Below are 16714 nucleotides of genomic sequence, written 5' to 3'. Positions count from 1 at the left end.
GCCCTAGGTGTTTGCGTTAGCTTGGCATTATATCCTGTTTTGTGGTTACTGGTATCCTGTTATTGCATTCCTATTTTGCTGATTTCGACATTGCTTCTTCTCCTGACTCGGGGTTATAAGTTCATATTCTCAGAGGTTGCTGTAGACCTGTCCGACTGTCCATGCTCGACCCCCAACACTAAACCACAGTGAAATCACTGCAGCTGAAACCACCCGTAACAGGAAGGGTATCCAGCTGTGAGCTGAAACCAGCTGCAAGAGCAGGATACGGCTTCTGGGGGGAAATGCTGACTTAAGGACCGAAGATGGATTTGTTAACCCATGGGGGCAGGACACAGCCCTCTCCCATCGATAATTAAAAGCAAACCCCACTGAAAGCGGTGGGGCTGCTGAAGAGCCCGGTGATGCCGCAGCAAATTTAAGGCCAAAACATGGGGTTTTTTTCCGGTCTGCGCAAAAGCCCCCACGGGGCCGGGGGCGGGGAAAGGGGCCCCGCGGGGCGGACGCAGGCCCCGGCCCGAGCCCCAGCCCCGGCCCCTCCTCGCCGGGCGCTGCCCGCCTGACGCCTCCCTCGGCCGGGCGGCCATGGCGGCGGGGCGGCGGCGGCGCTGAGCGGCGCGGCCATGGCGGGTGCCGGCGCGGCCCATCCGCGCCTGGCGCTGGCTCTGGCCGCTCTGGCGGCGCTGGTCGCCGTCAAGTACTACCGGGACGCTGAGGCAGCCCGGCAGCAGGTACCGGGCAGGGCGGCGGGGCGGTGCTGAGGCCGCGCGGCCCCTCATGGAAGGGGGGGGGGTTGTGAGGGAGGGTTGAAATGGCGGGCGCCGCCGTCGTGAGGGAGCGGCGGGGGCGGTGGCGGGGCCCCCGGGGGTGAGGTGGCGGCTGCTGAGCCGATGGGAGCACCGCTCACGGAGGGGAGTAACGGCCGAAGGGGCTTCAAGTGGCCACCGGTTGAGGTGAGCGCCGGGCATCGGTGGCCACTGGCTGTAAGGTAGCAGGGCTGAGGTGAGCGCAGGGATGAGGGGGGTGCCGGGGGTTGAGGGGACCGCCACACACAGTGGCCACTGGCGTTGAGGTGGCTCAGGTCACCGCCAGGTATTGGTGGCCGCTGAGGTGGCCATGGGGACCGAGGTGACCACAGAGGGGTGGTGGCTGCCGCTGGTTTGTGGTAGCCACAGGGCACTGGTGGCTTCAGCCTTGTGGTGCTCACAGAGCAGGAGCTTCACACCTCGTCTCGCCAGGTCCTTCCTGCCTGCCGTGTTCCCTGGAAAAGACTCCAAACTCTCAAGTGTTTGTGGGGTTTTTCTCGCTAGAAACGTACTTTTTGTGTGCCCTGATGGATGCTGGGTTTGGCTGGAATTCTGTAACTCAGATGGCTGCTGTGTGCTTTGGAGAGGGCATGTCTCTGCTGGAGATCCTGCTTCCCGGGCTCTTTGCTTTGGCATCCTTCAAAGAGGTTTGTGGAAAAGAGCAGGCTTCTCGATATTTCTGTGGCGAAAAGACAAGTGTTTTTAAAGGAGGCCTCTTCCCTTTGTCTCTTCTTGCTCTGCAGGAAGGGGAGAATGGCGCAAACCAGGTAAACAGAAGAGTTTGTCTGCAGGGACAGGAGGGTCGGGACAGTCCTGGCTGGGAGGACCCAGCCCTGCCTGGCAGAAGGCCAGGGCCCCAGGAGGTTTTTGTGTTCCAGAGCACAGGCAGCGGGGCTGTGAGTGGGGGCTGCTGGAGGGAACAAAACATGAACAGAGCAAGGGGTTGGTTTGTCCTTCATTTTGCTTAAAACACGCATCCTGTCGCTTCCATAGGGATGTTTATGTAGCTAAACAAGGCACAGGCAGGTGGGGGAAGAAAACTCTCTGTGAAAAAGCCCAACTCTCCTCCCCTGCAGAGTCCAAGGAAGGTCGGTTTTACTCTGGCACAAAAGGGAAACTTTTTATTTCTTACAATCCCAGATTATAAAGAAAAAGAGAAAATCCACAAGCTCTGGAGCGCTTGCTTTGATGTGAATGCTATCAGAAAGGAAAAGGCCAAGCCCTGACATCTCGCTCCCCTTTTAAGCCCAGCTTTCATCATCCCTTTGGACTGGTGCGTGCTCTGGGAAGCCGTTGTTCCTCCCTGGCTGGGGTCTCCCGGGCCAGCCGGGTGCTCCAGGGTGCCGGTGGGTCAGGCTGTGCCTGTTCATGCAGTGCTGTCGAGCAGGAATGAGTGTTTCCAAAGGATGTGTCCCGTGAGGCTGTGTGGAGCCATGTGCTGTCAGTGCTGCCTGGAGCTGGAGATGTGGCTGTTTTGCCCTGCAGGGACAGGGCAGTGGTGTCCATGAGCAAGAGGCTGTGCTTAGCCGGCTGCTGGCATGTGTCTGACCACAGAGCTGCCGTGTCTCTGGCCACTTGCTGTTGAAGAACATGGAGCTGTTGGAGCAAGTCTGGAGTTGGGCTACAAGGTTAAGGGAACTGGAGCACCTCCTGTATGGAGACAGGCTGAGAACACTGGGGCTGGTCAGCCTGGAGAGGAGAAGCTGCGTGGAGATCTCAGAGCACTTCCAGTGTCTGAAGGGGGCAACAAGGATGCTGGAGAGGGGCTCTTCATCAGGGACTGGAGTGATAGGACAAGGGGTGACAGGTTCAAACTGAAACAGGGGAAGTTCAGGTTAGATACAAGGAAGAAGTTTTTTACTGTGAGGGTGGTGAGGCACTGCCACAGGGTGCTCAGAGGAGTGGTGAATGCTCCATCCCTGGCAGTGTTCATGGCCAGGTTGGACAGAGCTTGGAGTAACATGGTCGAGTGTGAGGCATGCCTGCCTCTGCAGGGGGTTGGAACTGGATAATCTTCAGTCCTTTCCAACCCAAACCATTCCATGATAATAATCTGATGGTTCTGCAGCTGGTGGGGGTTTATTGCTTCACCTGTGTGAAAGTGCAGGCTGAGGGGATGAGAAAGTGCTTTCAGTTCTTGCTTAAAAACTGATCTTTGGATGCTAACATCCAACACCCAAGCATCCATGTTGTCCTTCGCATCCTGCTGTTTTAGATGCAGCCAGAGATGTTCTTCTCTGTGTGGGGGGTGTGACTGGTTCTCTTTCTGCTTTCAGCCCTGTTAAGCACTGATCGTGACTTTTTCCTACAGCAGCAGGCAGTCTAACCAACTACAAACTTTGTTGCTCATTTGCCTCCCATCCCTTGAGGTCCCTGTCTGTGAAGTGCAAAAAGAAGAGAGACTCTAAAAGATTCATCAGCAGGAAGTGGCTGATGTGCTGTAGAGACGACTGGGAAATGGAACATCTTTTCAGAGCTCAGTACACATCCAGGACAGGCTCCCCTGCAGAGGAGAAGCCATCATGCTCCAAGCCTGCTTCCCTGCTCTAGGAGCCCACTCTCAGTGAGCAATCACATGGGCCCTTGTGAGGTTAATGCATTCCATGCTGTGCACAAGCTTGCTCGAGAGGTTAGAGGGATACTGAAACCTGGCCCAAGGCTCCATGACATGACCCTGGCACCTGGCTGTTGGGGAAGTTGCTCAGGAAAATTATTATCGATTTACAGGGGTGGGCATCCCTGTTCATTTGAGGAACAAAGGCATATTTTCTGGCCCCAGAAACATGGACAGTCCAGAGGATTGTTCCTGTATGTAGATAATCCTTCATTCCTTTTTTCAGCTGTACAGTTCCTGCACGCTCCCCTCCTTGTCTTTCCACAGCCGTGTCTGCTTCCAGCTCTCTTGTTTTTATTCCAGGGTCTTTATTTCTGTCTGTCTCAGTCCTGAATCTGCCCTGGAAGGCTCTTAAGTGCTTTTGTTGCTTCAGTTGACAGGAGCAAAGCCTTCCAGGCTGCATTAGTGCTGCTTCAGGCTGGCAGGCAACAGATGGAGAATAAACTAGTTCAGGAGCTCTGGGGATAGTGATGGTGCTGCAGGCAATAGAGAATAAACACCGTTAAACAGCAGAATACAGAGTATTTATCCTGCAGCTTTAGGCTTTTACAGGGGTGGCAGGGGAAGCTGTCCCAAATGATGGGTCACAGGGGATGTGCTGCAGGCTGTCTGCCAATGATGTGGCTTGTCTGGCTTGTTCTATGTCTCTCTCTTCCTCTCACACCAACATGGAGCTCTCTTATTCTGCCTGTAGGTTGTCCCTTTCCCTTCAGTGCTCAGTGCTGCAGGGTAGAAATGACCAGAAGCATCTAAAGCCTTTCTGAAGCTGCTCCAGGGGAGACATTGCATTTCAGTGGTGTTTTCCACTGGATGAGCTCCCAGTGGACTTTGAAGAGAGGGAAACTGAGGCACAGCGTGGCTGGGGTCTTGCAGAAGGTTCTGGAGAAGCCCATGGGATTTGTGGCTCCCCAGTGTATGGCTGACTGAGTCGGCAGGAGGCAAAATGCTCCATCCAGTCCTGCAGCTGGAATTTTGGAGGGGAGCTTGACCCGAGCAGGGAATTATATGTGTGCCAGGGGAGGTGTGGCATGGAGCTCTGCACGGGTGTAAGTGACTTTCTGCAGTTCCAAGGGCTCCGTTCATTTCCTTTGTGATTTTGTGATGTAGACAGTCACGGCTTTGCCTTTGTTTCACTGCACATCACTTAATCACCGAATCACCATCTCCAGGTGCTCTCAATAGCTGCAGGTTTAGCACTGTCTGGAAAAAGTTGGCTTTTTTTTTCTGACAAAAGACTTCAAGGCTGCCTATGAGCAAACGATTCAGTTGGAATTACTTAGCCAGATGTAGTTTTAATATGCTCATGCCAGCAGTTCCTGGACACCAATCCCTATTGTAAATAGCACAAAATCCTGCCAAGGGGCGTTAATCTTTTGATTTAATGGCTGTGTTTGTGTGCTGGAAAGAATTTAAATTAACTCTGAAGCTGAGAGGGGCATGGGTGAATTTCTGCAAGAGGCTCAAATGAAATCTCACTTGCTTCTTCCTGAACTAGGAGCTGGCGCTGAAGTCTCTGGGAAGTGAGGGGCTGTTTCTCTTTTCTTCTCTGGACACAAACAACGATCTGTACCTCAGTCCTGAAGAGTTCAAGCCAATAGCTGAGAAGCTGACAGGTAGGTATCTGTCTGCCCTGCAGAGCTCTCTGCACAGTCCAAGCAAAAGCCACAGATAATGCACCAAACTGGTTTTATTCATGTCTTTATTTTTTCAGGGCACTGTTTTGAGTCTTATTTACATGAAGGGAGGCTGCTGAGCTTTACAGGGGTCTGAAAAGGCTTAAGCACTAGACATATATCACTTCCACAAAGTAGAGGGGTTTGTAAGACAGAAGATCCCATTGCTGGGCTAGCAAAGAACAGAAGTTACTTTGTCTAGAGCTTAAAGGGGATTTGGGCTGGGTAAATGCAACAGATACAGCTCAGCCCAGGCAAGGCCAAAACTTAGTTAAGTGGCAGTGTTTCATTCATACCCTGGCTGAGGCATCTCTTCCAGATAGCAGTTTGTGAGTGATCCTGTTTGGAGGCTCTGTCAGCCTGTATCTGGGTGGTGCCACACAAGAAACAGTGTCATGATGATAATTTACAGTGCATTCCCACTACAGTTGTTTGCTTGTGCGTTAATTCATTGGGTAAAGCGTGTATTCTGACCCTTCAAGGTGAAGTGAGGCTGTTCAGCCAAACTATGGGGTTTAGAGAGTTGTCTGCTGAAAGGAGAGCTGTGCTTCATCTGGTTCCTGGGGTGTGTCCCGAGTTCTGCTGCTGGATGGAGAGCTGGGAGACTCCCAGTACTCCTGGATTTGCCAGAATAAATGTGTAATCACTTCACAGTTGTTTAAAAGGGGAGGGAAGGGAAACAGCTGCCTAAATTTCTGTTCCTTTGTCTAGGGGTTGCTCCCGTCTCAGAATTTGAAGAGGAGGAGACGTCTGATACAAGCGGGGAGACATTATCCATCGTGGCTAAATTCCAGCCTTTGGTCATGGAAACAATGACAAAGAGCAAAGACGGTTTCTTGGGAGTAGGTGTCATGCAGGATGTGTATGGCCACAAATTCTGGTATAAACACATGCAAAGGGCTGGTAACATCACCAGCAATAAGTGGTAGGGTGGGGACATAGTCTAGCTCTAGGCCATGGGATTTGCTTTCATGAGCAAACTCGCTGCTTTCTGCAGCAGTTCATTGTTCTCAGCTCACTTGGTATCACTGTGCCCCACTTAATACACCCTCAAAGCAGACGTTAGAGATAGATGTGGAGCCAAGTCCAGAAGTAGTGGTATGTGCTACTTTCCCCTCTCTCCCACTTCCTATTACTCACATGGTTAAAAGTTGACAGAACTGTTTGGTGGTAGTTGGGGTGGTAGAAAGAATTTAAACCATTAGAATTCTTTTTCGTCTTCTCCAAAGCCTCCGTACATCCGTGAGCATGACTGCAGGATTGAAGAGGCTGGTCGAGGCTCTGACAGTATCTTCTGTTCACAGATTTCTCATGTTGCTCTGTCTGGGCTGAGGAACTGGACTGCCCCAGCAGCCCCTATGAGCGTGCTGCTTGCCAGGCAGTTTAAAGCCTTTCTTCCTCCAAAGAATAAACTGGATCTTGGGGATCCATGGTGGATAATTCCTAGTGAATTGAACATCTTCACTGGGTATCTTCCCAACAACAGATTTTACCCTCCGCCTCCCAAGGGCAAAGAGGTGAGATATGAAACTCGATTTCTATATACCTGAGAAGTAGTTTGTGAAAATGTTCTGCCTTGTAGCCCAGATGAATCCCAAAAACCCCTGGAGGGACAAGGCTACTGCATTCTGTCTCCCTGGACTTCTAAAGGGAGCAAAAAAGCTGCAGCTTGCAGCCAGGAGGACTGTCTCCTAAATTGGAGGTAAAACTGAGAGCGTGCAAAAGCACTGGGTGTTTGTCAGGGCCAAATGCAGCTGATTTGAGTAACTCAGGCTGGGATGATGGGAACTTGGAAACAATGGGAAGAGCATAAAAAACATGGAAATGGATTAATTTTAAACCCAGTCTCTTGCTTTAGCTCCTTGTTTTGTGATGAGGTAGGTCTCTGAGCTAATTTTTATAGCATAGCAGTTCTCTTGCCTTCCTGATCTGGTGGGGAGCTACTTTGGAGCTGCAGCTGGCCTGTGGTGAAGAAACTGTTCTCATTTTTGCTTTCTTATGTTTCACTCTCTAGATCATCATCCACAAGCTTCTGAGCATGTTCCACCCACGCCCCTTTGTGAAAACCCGCTTTGCTCCTCAGGGAGCTGTGGCCTGCATCCAAGCCATCAGCACCTTCTACTACACCATCGCCTTCAGGTGAGGCCGTGGCCTGAGGTTAGAGGAAAGCTTCTGAATCTGTTCTGTATCTCAAGGGAGCAGAAAAGGCTGCTGTGAGCCTGTGGCAGAGAGTGTGTGTGTCACTGCATGTTGTGTTCCCAAGCAAGACCAGATGTGTCCTGGCTGGGAGGGAAGCAAAGCAGCTCAAGGAAGAGGGTGGTGTTCACAACCAGCTCTTGCCAATGTGTGATACTTTGCTGATGCCCATGCTCCCAGAGCCCCTGGTGGGGCAGGGACTGTTGCCCAGATGTAGGACATTGCCCTTGGTTTGGAGCTATCCCTGACTGAAAGGAGAGTCTGATTAGCAGGAAATGTGTTAGGTTGTGGTTAATGGGGGTGGGGGGTATGCCCTTCCAAGGGGGAGAGTCTAGGAAATTGTTCTCTTCCTGGGAGCATTACACACAGCTTATACTTGCCTGATCAAGCTGGAAGGGAGGCTGAAGGGGTCTTAGGCTGTTCTGTGTTTTAAGGAATGATAACATAATTTATCCTTCCTGGATGGATACTTACTGCCTAGTTCCAAAAGGCATCAATACTGGAGATGATTGTGACCCCAGGGATCTGCTCCAGTCTTTTATCACTGTGTGACATGAAAAGCTTTTTGAGCTGAACCTCTCCGCCCCAATTTAGCTTCATAATTTCTGGTGCCTGGAGATAACTTTTCACTGCTGTCATCTTCTCTCTGCCCGGCACTGCAGCTCATGGGTCCCTTCTCATTTCAGGATCCACGCTGAGTTCCAGCTGAATGAGCCACCACATTTCCCCTTCTGGTTTTCCCCAGGCCAGTTCACAGGTCACATCATCCTCTCCAAGGATTCTTCCCATGTCCGAGAATTTAAGCTCTTTGTCCCTAACAACAGGTACAGCTGTTTCTCTTTCTGGTGCTGAACAGACTTGAGGGTTGTATAAATGAGGCCCAGTGGAACACAGGGGCTCTGGGATCCTGTCCTGTGTAGGGCTTGGGGCTGCGCACGGGGGAATGCTGGTGGGTTCTCTTTATGTGAAGGTATGAGTGCAGCAGCAGCCCTGTCCCTTGTGGTATGTGGGCATTCTGGCCTGTGCAGGGCAGGCTGAGCTTTGGGCAGCCTAGTTCTACAGTTTGCTTATCTGCTTTCCCCACTCATCCTTCACTGCTAGTGGTCATCACAGTCATCATGTCCTGTCCTCATCCATGTGTGTCTTGATGTCCTCCATCATGCCTCCACTGCCCTAGAGAGGGGCAGCATCCTCTTTGTTAGCAGCACTGCTCCCCTTGACCAGCAGTTTCCAGCTGGGACAGGGACTCCTGCAATTGTCGCATACCTGTTGTGACAATGTGGCTGCAGAAGGCTCCTTGTGTGTCTGTGATGGATGAGCTCACGTTTTTCGGCAAGTTCCTATAAAATCTGAGTGAATTGAGCTCTGCTGTTGCTTGTAAAACTGGCAAATGCATCTCTACCAGTCGCTGAGCATCCCTGACCCATTTCAGGGTCTGATTCAATCGCCAGTTACTGTCCCTTGGTACTTGGAGAATGGGAGGGATGGGTAGGCTGTGGGGAGCAGCCCCTGGCGATCCCAGTGCCTGGCTTAAAGCACTGTAGTCAAGCAAAGGCTGATGCTCTTACTTCAGCATGTTTTTTGCCTGGTGTTTTACAGGTTGAGGTTTTGTGTGCAAAGCTTTGCACTAGCTCATTCCTGCTCTCTGGCAAGTAGCTGGAAGTGTTTCAGCTTCAAATCTCTTTACCCATGACAGCTGGAGTGAAAATTCTGTTATAACATTACCCTGGCGACTCAACCCCTATGGCTCTGTCAGCACATTTCTTACAGCAAGCAGACACTTGCATCTCTGCCAGCAACTTCTTACAAAAGCCTTTTGCTTCCAAAAAAACCCCACCACTTTTAAAAGTTCAGCACGCTCAGAATGTGCAAGTTGAGTGCTGGGAAGGAAGGGGCAGCAAAGTCACCTCTTTCCTGTACTTTGGCAGTACTTAAAAGGTGTGAGCGTGTTTGCCCAGAACATTGAGTGGGTGCCTGGACCCTGATCCTGGGCTCCAGTGTTGCTGGTCTTGTGCAGGGAACAGTGATCTCCAGGGAGGCAGGGCCTCTGGGCTTTAATGCTGATCCTGCAAGAGGAGCATTGGATGCTGTCATCTGTTTGGGGTTTGCCATATACAACCTTATCCTTGGGTGACTCTGAACATCCCTGGTTCACCTTGCAGGTCTCTGAACGTTGATATGGAGTGGCTGTATGGAGCAAGTGAAAGCAGCAACATGGAGGTGGATATTGGATACCTGCCTCAGGTCTGTAGACACTCTCAGTCTTCCATATGCATGCAGCAGCTCAGCAGGGATTTATGCTGCCATGGCCATGAGCTGTATGACCTTAGCTGTCCCTGTTCTTCAGAGCTTTCTTGTGCATATTCCAATCTAATAGTATAATCTCTGTTGATCTGTGTGTGTCCTCTGCAGCTCTGTGGCTCCCTATTACCAGTTGTTGTGATACTGTAGTTTTCCCTTTGTGTGGGTTGAATCCTGCACTCCTGGATACGTGTGCCACTTTCCAGCTTTACAGAGTTGTCTGAGATGAGGATCTGAACCCAGGCCCTGAGCCAGAGGGGTGTATGAACAACAGTGTGTCTGAATTTAGAAGCTGCATGAGGTTATTCCTCTATTTTGTGGTAATCCCAGCTCTTGTGACAGGAAACATGAGTCAGGATTTTAAATGCCTGAATTTAACAGTCCCATTTGGTCTTAAACTAGATCAATCCTTCTTTTTAATTGCCAAGAGCTGAGAAAACAGACTTGCAAAATCATTTGAGTTGTCCTGGAACGAGGAACTGGGGGAAGCTCCTGAACAGCTTTTGTATTGCTCCCTCTCGTGGTTAGCCACGAGCTGGGTAAGGGCTGTGCAGGAGGTATGAGCAAGAACATCAGACTAGCCCTGTGGAGCTGTGATTTGAAGGACCTGGTGTCCCACCATCAGAAGTCTCCACTGGAGAAGTGGGAACACAGAGTGAACAAGTCTCGTGCAATTGCTATCTAAAGAGCACAGTCAGACAGTAACAGAAGGAAATGAAGTTGCTTTCCTGCTATTCTCCACTAAAAGACATCTGCAACTGGTGAAGTGCAGCTCCAGTAGACAACAGATGGAGCTGTATCTTCATTGGAAGCTGCACAGTCTTATTTTGCCTATTCATCCTGTCCTGGAATACAGATAAACCAGAAGTGGGATGTCTGCAGTGTCCAGCTTTGCCTGTTTGTTCTCCTGCAGATGGAGCTTGAATCAACTGGACCTTCCATCCCCTCTGTGATCCATGATGAGAACGGAAATGTGATTGATAGTAGGGATCCCTCAGGGGAGCCCATCCAGTTTGTGTTTGAAGAGATAACCTGGCAGCAGGAAATACCCCGGGAAGAGGCAGCCCAGAAACTGGAAGTGGCCATGTATCCATTTAAGAAGGTGAGGAAGAGGGACCAGGCTCTTCCTTGGCATGTTTATTTGGGGCAGGTTGTCTTCACGGGGATGTCCAGTCACCTCGAGGACCAGCAGAAACCAGAGGCCACAGTCTAATCAGTATTCAGCATAGTGTGGGGGTCTCCTCCCAGCACTGTGTGTGCCACTGGATGGACTTCCAGTTTCCAGATGAGGGAGTACAGCATCTCTAAAAGGCCATTTTTGGTTGCACAGCAGCACAGGCAGGAGCAAAGCCTGATGTCATGTGTCTCAGGTTTGTAAATGTGGGCTCATCCTTCCTTCCTGTTATCACTAGCTGCCAGTGTGATTTCTGAGAGAGGCAGCTTACAAATGCTTTTCCGCTGGCATTACTTCTGCCACGTTGAGCTACCTTTGGACCAAGCTTTCCTTATCAGCAGAAAACACACAATCTGCCTGTGCCTCTGCATCCCACAGTGAGACACAAATTGATAGCACTGGGTGACCCAAACTATTTAACATGCCAGTAGCCTGTGGAGCAGATGGCTACTGCCTGTCACTGCTTCCTTGGCTGAAGGGACACGTTTCAATGGCTGCCTCCTTGTGCCTGAGCTTACAAATGTCTCTTTGAGCTGCCAAGATGTTAATAAAGTTCCCTTCATTTGAGTGATTGGAATAATCTCTGTGCAGGCTCCCTCACAGCCAGATTTTAGGCCTTTTCAGTGAGGTTTTGTAACAAATACCTCACGGCCACATTTCCGAGGCTGCTGAGGGGAGTTTGCTGCCAGCCAGCTCGTAGTTGTACAGATGCTCTCTGCAGTGTGTGAACAAGGGGCTCTGCAGGTCCTGTAACAGCCCGCACGCTCTGAGGGCCTTGCTGTAATCTCACCAGAGGATGAAGTTGTCCTGGGGGACACCACCACAGTTGTCGTTTGCTTTCATCTGCAGAATCTACTGCAGGTTAAACTGTGTACTTTACCTGTGGGATGTAACAGGTCTGTTTTCTTCAGACCCTGCTTGCATCTGAGATGGGCTGTTCTGTGTCTTGTTTCTTAAACTGTCTCTTTGCCTCCAGGTCTCCTATCTTCCCTTCACACAAGCTTTTGAGAGAGCAAAAGCAGAAAAGAAGCTGGTGCACTCAATCCTGCTGTGGGGTGCCCTGGACGACCAGTCCTGCTGAGGTGAGGACATTCCCATTGTGGCTGGAGGAATGATGTGCCTCATTCAGGCTCTGAGGAGAGCTTGGGGTCAGAGAGCTGGTCACGAACCAGCAGTAAACATTGTGTTACTCATTTTGGCTCTGAAGATGCTGAATAAAAAAGGCTGGAGGTGGGGAATCATTGGGATCTTAGGTCCCCAGTGGCAGGATGAGATCTATTTATGGCAAGCCCTAGACAAACTCACCAATTCTTTGTCAAGGTGAATGCATGGGTCTGGTCTTTCTCCTTTCTCTTTCCCTCTCAGTCTGCTTGGTTAGAGGCAGCATCTGCAGGGTGAAAGGGACTCTGCTCTTGCTGTGTCCCTGGCACCTGCACAGGAGACACCAGAGCCAGATGTGGGCTTGCAACTGTCCTGATGCATCACTGTTCACCCCCTGCACCTGAGGATATGCCACACTGGGCAGAGTAATGGGTGCAACAGCGCTGGGTGTCTTTAGTTCTATCTGCCTTAAAACCTCTCCAGCATGTGTGGGCTCTGCTTGGCATGAACAGCACAAGGCACTTGGGGTGGATCCACAGGGCCTAATGCATTTCCTAAATGCACCACACCAGTCACCTCTGTGGCAAGCTTGTCCTGGTCCTTGTTGCCTTGCAAGTGGCTGGAATGAGGCCTCTCTGCCAGCAGCACATATGGGAAACAGTCAGCTTTGGAAGTCTGTCACTCAAGGAGAAAAAAGCCAATGTGCTGGGTTGGGGGGAGCCTGAGCCAGCTGCCACAGCAGCCAGAGCTCTGGTGTCGTGGTGGCATTAAACATGGCACCAGCCAGCTGAGGAAACACAGTAAACCATTGTCTGCTTCTCCTGGGCCAGGTTCAGGGCGAACTCTCCGGGAGACCGTCCTGGAAAGTTCGCCCATCCTCACCCTGTTGAACGAGAGCTTCATCAGCAGCTGGTCACTGGTGAAGGAGCTGGAAGAGCTGCAGGTCAGTGTCACATCCACCTTCTTTGCAGCTGGTGCTGGTGAATGCAGATGGTGCCTGGCACGAGGGGGGAGCTCATGCCTGTGCCGGGGGGGATTTCAGTTCCAAGCCCTCCCTGTCCTAGTGATCGTAGGGGGCAAGCAAGCACCAGATGGAGGCAGGTTAAGCAAATGGCACAAGGACTTCACTGTCATGGTGCCAGTTTTAAAAGCTAAACCAAATGCTTCACTGTGAGATAGCTCTGCCCAGAGCTATTTGTGCCATCAACAGACTGACTTCCCTATCACCCAGGGAGCAACCAAATACTGTCTGAACCCAGAGTCTTCCAATTGCACCTTTCCCCACTTGTGACCCTGTCTCTGGGCCTGTGCTGTCAGCTGGGCTGGATCAGACTGTTGGTGTGCCTGGGAACTGCCAGTGATGGGTGATTTTGTTCTCTGGGGAGAATCTACAGCTGAAATGTGTGAGAGGGAGACTGACTGGAGGAGTATCATAAAGCAGATGGTGCAAAAAGAACCAGTTACCACTGTCCTACAAAGCAGCTCTTTGGTCCTTCCCTTCCTATTGTGTTCGGTGTGCTCCTCCTGCACTGTTCTGCTAGTTTTGGTGTATGCAAACATCTTTCTTTGGGCTCCCTCCCCTCCTTACAGAACAACAGAGAAAATGAGTTCTACAGCAAGCTGGCTGACCTGCACCTGGAGAAATACAACTTCCCCGTGGAGATGATCATCTGCCTCCCTAATGGCACGGTGGTATGTTGGTTATTCCTTGTCCTGGGTTCAGCGGTAGCAGTCATGTTTCTCCTTCGTGGTAGCTGGTGCAGTGCTGTGTCTTGACTTCCAGCCTGGGAACAGTGCTGGTGATACCGATGGTTTCTGTTGTTGCTAAGTGATGTTTACCCTGACCAAGGACTTTGTGAGGCTCATGCTCTGCCAGGGAGGAGGGGAAGCCGTGAGGAAGCAGAGATGGGGCGCCTGGCCCAGGCTAGCCAAAGAGGTATCCCACACCACAGCACGCCATGCCCAGGGTGGGGGGTAACTGGGAGTTACCCAGAAGGACACGGGCTTCCGGGTGGGACTCATTTCTTGGCCAGTGGTATCGTATTCTCTTCCTTTGTTATTTTCTCTTATTATTGTTGTCGGTGGTGGTAGTGGTGGTGATTTGTGTTGTACACTGGTTGCTGGACTGTTCTTGTCTCAACCCATGGGAGTTGCACTCTTTCAATTCCTCCCCGCTCCTCTGGGAGTGGGGAAGGGGATAGCCCCGGGGGGGGGGGGGGCTCGATTGCTCTCAGCCTGGCACCACTCACTGGGAGTGAGTGAACAAGCTGTGTGGCTAGGGTTTAAACCACGCCACTCCTGCAGCTGAGCTTGGCTCCTCCCATTAGAGCATGTTCTCTTCAGGGTTGTCTGCAGACCCTGGAGTGAGTGTCCACTCCTACAGCCATTCCCTGGCTCCTTGAGCCTTGCTGGGGCCATAGTCCCTCCCAGTGCTGTGCTGTCAGGGATGCTGTGGCAGACAGACAGCAACTCTATGAAAAAACCTGGAAGTGTCTATACAGAGACAGAACAATAGCAGCTCATTTGGGGGAACAATCAGACTTGAAACAAATGTCTGCCTGTGCTTCTTCACTGTCCCTGGTTGAAGTCAGCGACTTTTGGGAAGCCACTGTAGCTTTTTCTTGCACCCCCTGTTCCGTCTGCTGATGCTCTGCAGAAAATCTCTCCTCATCAGCACCTTCTAGCACATTTCTCTTTCTCTTCATTCCCCAGTTTGTCACAGCCATTAACAAGTCCACATGCTTCAGCTCTGCTCTGCTCCCCAGCAGCCCCCCCACCTTGAGTTGGAAGAACAACAACTGGACTGTCTGCAGTGGAGGATCCTGCCAGGGCTAATCTGATCATACCCACATTTGCCAGATATTAGCTTGTGATACAGGCAGTGACCTCCTGCCATCTCTTTAGTGGGCTGCTGAGTGACCTCAGCTCAGTCAAGGGTGCTGTGGTCAGTGGCCACATGTCCCCCTTTCCCACCTTGGAAAGGGAGCAGAAAGGCCCTCAAAGCTGTAGGGCTGGTTTTGCAACTATGCTGCACTCAGCAGTGGCTTGGCTGGGCTGGCATCTCCCAGTCCTTACTTAGAGCCAGGTTTTACCCCTGCCTGATTTGTCTCAAATCACCTTCATCTTCTTAACCTAAGTGAGGGATCAGCACTCTTGATTGGGGAAACAAACAGACCATTGTCTTTCCCACATTGTTCTCTGACTGTAAAATGCAAACCCTGAATCCTGGATGCTGAATAAGCATTTGCAAAGTATTAGAGATTCTTTAAGAGTTGTTCCAGTCTTGTCACTGGCATCCTGGCTAGAGGCCAAGACAGTGGATGGGGGGGTTGTTCTGGCCCTTAAATTCTTCTCATCTGTTTTGTTTCCCAGATTCACCATATTAATGCAAACTACTTCCTGGACATTACTTCTATGAAGCCTGAAGATGTTGAAAGCAGCATCTTTAGTTTCTCAACCAATTTTGAAGACCCTTCAACTGCAACTTACCTCCAGTTCCTGAAGGAAGGACTGCAAAGAGCAAAGCCATACTTGCAGACCTAAAACCAAAGGCACCTGAATGCCTCACAGAGATGGACAAAGACTTCAGAGATCTACTTTTACAGAAATTCTTCCTTGTCTTTATGCCAGACATTGATACTAAGATGCAGACCCAGGGCTGGGGCTTTGCTCTGGATGTTAGTTCGAGGCAGTTTCAAGTGATACCAGTTTACATAACCTGCCCTTCCGAGGTCAGGCAAACTGTGACAGGAGTGAGAACACTTGAATCTGTAACCATTCTTGGTGCATACTCCTTGGTTTGCCACCCACCTTCATGTTTTTCCAGACTCTGAGGTGAAAGTCGTGTACCAGCTCTACCACACGTCACCCAGAAAGCCCTGACCCCAGGACTGGACTGTGTGGGATCCCGGAGAGCAGCATTGCCATTAGACCCAGCCCTTGTGGTGTGATGGTGCAGAACCCAGCACAGGTGGGAAGCTCCCTCCTGGTAGCCAGTGGCCTACACACACCTCATGTCACATACCAGCTCTTCACGGCAGCATTTATGGACAGCTGTGGCCACCAGTGCGTGATGGGACTGTGCTGATCATGGGTAGATGTAAATGCAGGTGGAGCTGGAGCATGGGGCTCTGGCCTCTTCCCACCACTGTGCTGTGGTGGGAGAGTGGTCTTGTTTATTCAGGTTCTCTGTATCCAAGGGAGATGCTGAGGTTGGCACAGTAGAATGGAGACCATGGCCTTAGAAGTACGGTGCAGCTCGGAGGCATGGATTCATCAGGGACTGGAGCAGTAGGACAGGGGGTGATGGGTTTAAACTAAAACAGGGAAAGTTCAGGTTAGATGTAAGGAAGTTCTTTATGGTGAGGGTGGTGAGGCACTGGCACAGGCTGCCCAAAGAAGTGGTGAATGCTCCATCTCTGGCAGTGTTCAAGGCCAGGCTGGACAGAGCCTTGGGTGACATGGTCTAGTGTGAGGTGTCCCTGCCCATGGCAAGGGGTTGGAACTGGATGATCTTAAGGTCCTTTCCAACCCAGACCATTCTATGGTTCTGTGATTAACAGGGGGACATGGGGTCAGAGTCCTGCAGGATGTGCATTCCAGGCTGTGGGACACGGCAGTGAGCACTGCCCAGCCCCACTCCCAGCCCCCAGCTTTGGGAGCTTTGCTCAGAGGGCATTGGTTTCATGCTCTGTCCATGTTTCATTTGAGCTTCCAAGCCCCACTGAATGAGGAACCATGACATTCCCTTCAGGAACTGCCCCAAGAGTGTTAACTGGCTAAGAACTGAGCAGTTCTAAAAGCCAGCAGCACTCATGGAAATTCCAGTAGTTTTCCAGAGAAATGCCTT

At 51.1% G+C, this 16714-nt stretch overlaps 1 protein-coding gene across 1 annotated transcript; it reads left to right on the top strand.

Annotated features, from left to right (window-relative positions):
• Positions 1-553: 553 nt before the first annotated feature.
• SELENON (selenoprotein N) lies at positions 554-15485 on the top strand. The gene is made up of 12 exons (XM_062635502.1): positions 554-731; positions 4916-5033; positions 5805-5935; positions 6398-6610; positions 7108-7232; positions 7976-8113; positions 9452-9533; positions 10504-10692; positions 11741-11846; positions 12696-12808; positions 13456-13557; positions 15238-15485. Exons 1-12 carry the CDS (start codon positions 624-626, stop codon positions 15406-15408), a joined length of 1596 nt encoding a protein of 531 aa, XP_062491486.1. The 5' UTR covers positions 554-623; the 3' UTR covers positions 15409-15485.
• The last annotated feature ends 1229 nt before the right edge of the window (positions 15486-16714 follow it).

This window comes from Pezoporus occidentalis, unplaced genomic scaffold (genome assembly GCF_034315485.1).
Source record: "Pezoporus occidentalis ecotype Australia unplaced genomic scaffold, CSIRO_AGI_Poc_V1 ctg455, whole genome shotgun sequence".
Classification (NCBI taxonomy): domain Eukaryota; kingdom Metazoa; phylum Chordata; class Aves; order Psittaciformes; family Psittacidae; genus Pezoporus; species Pezoporus occidentalis.
This window is presented reverse-complemented; position numbering and strand designations above follow the sequence as displayed.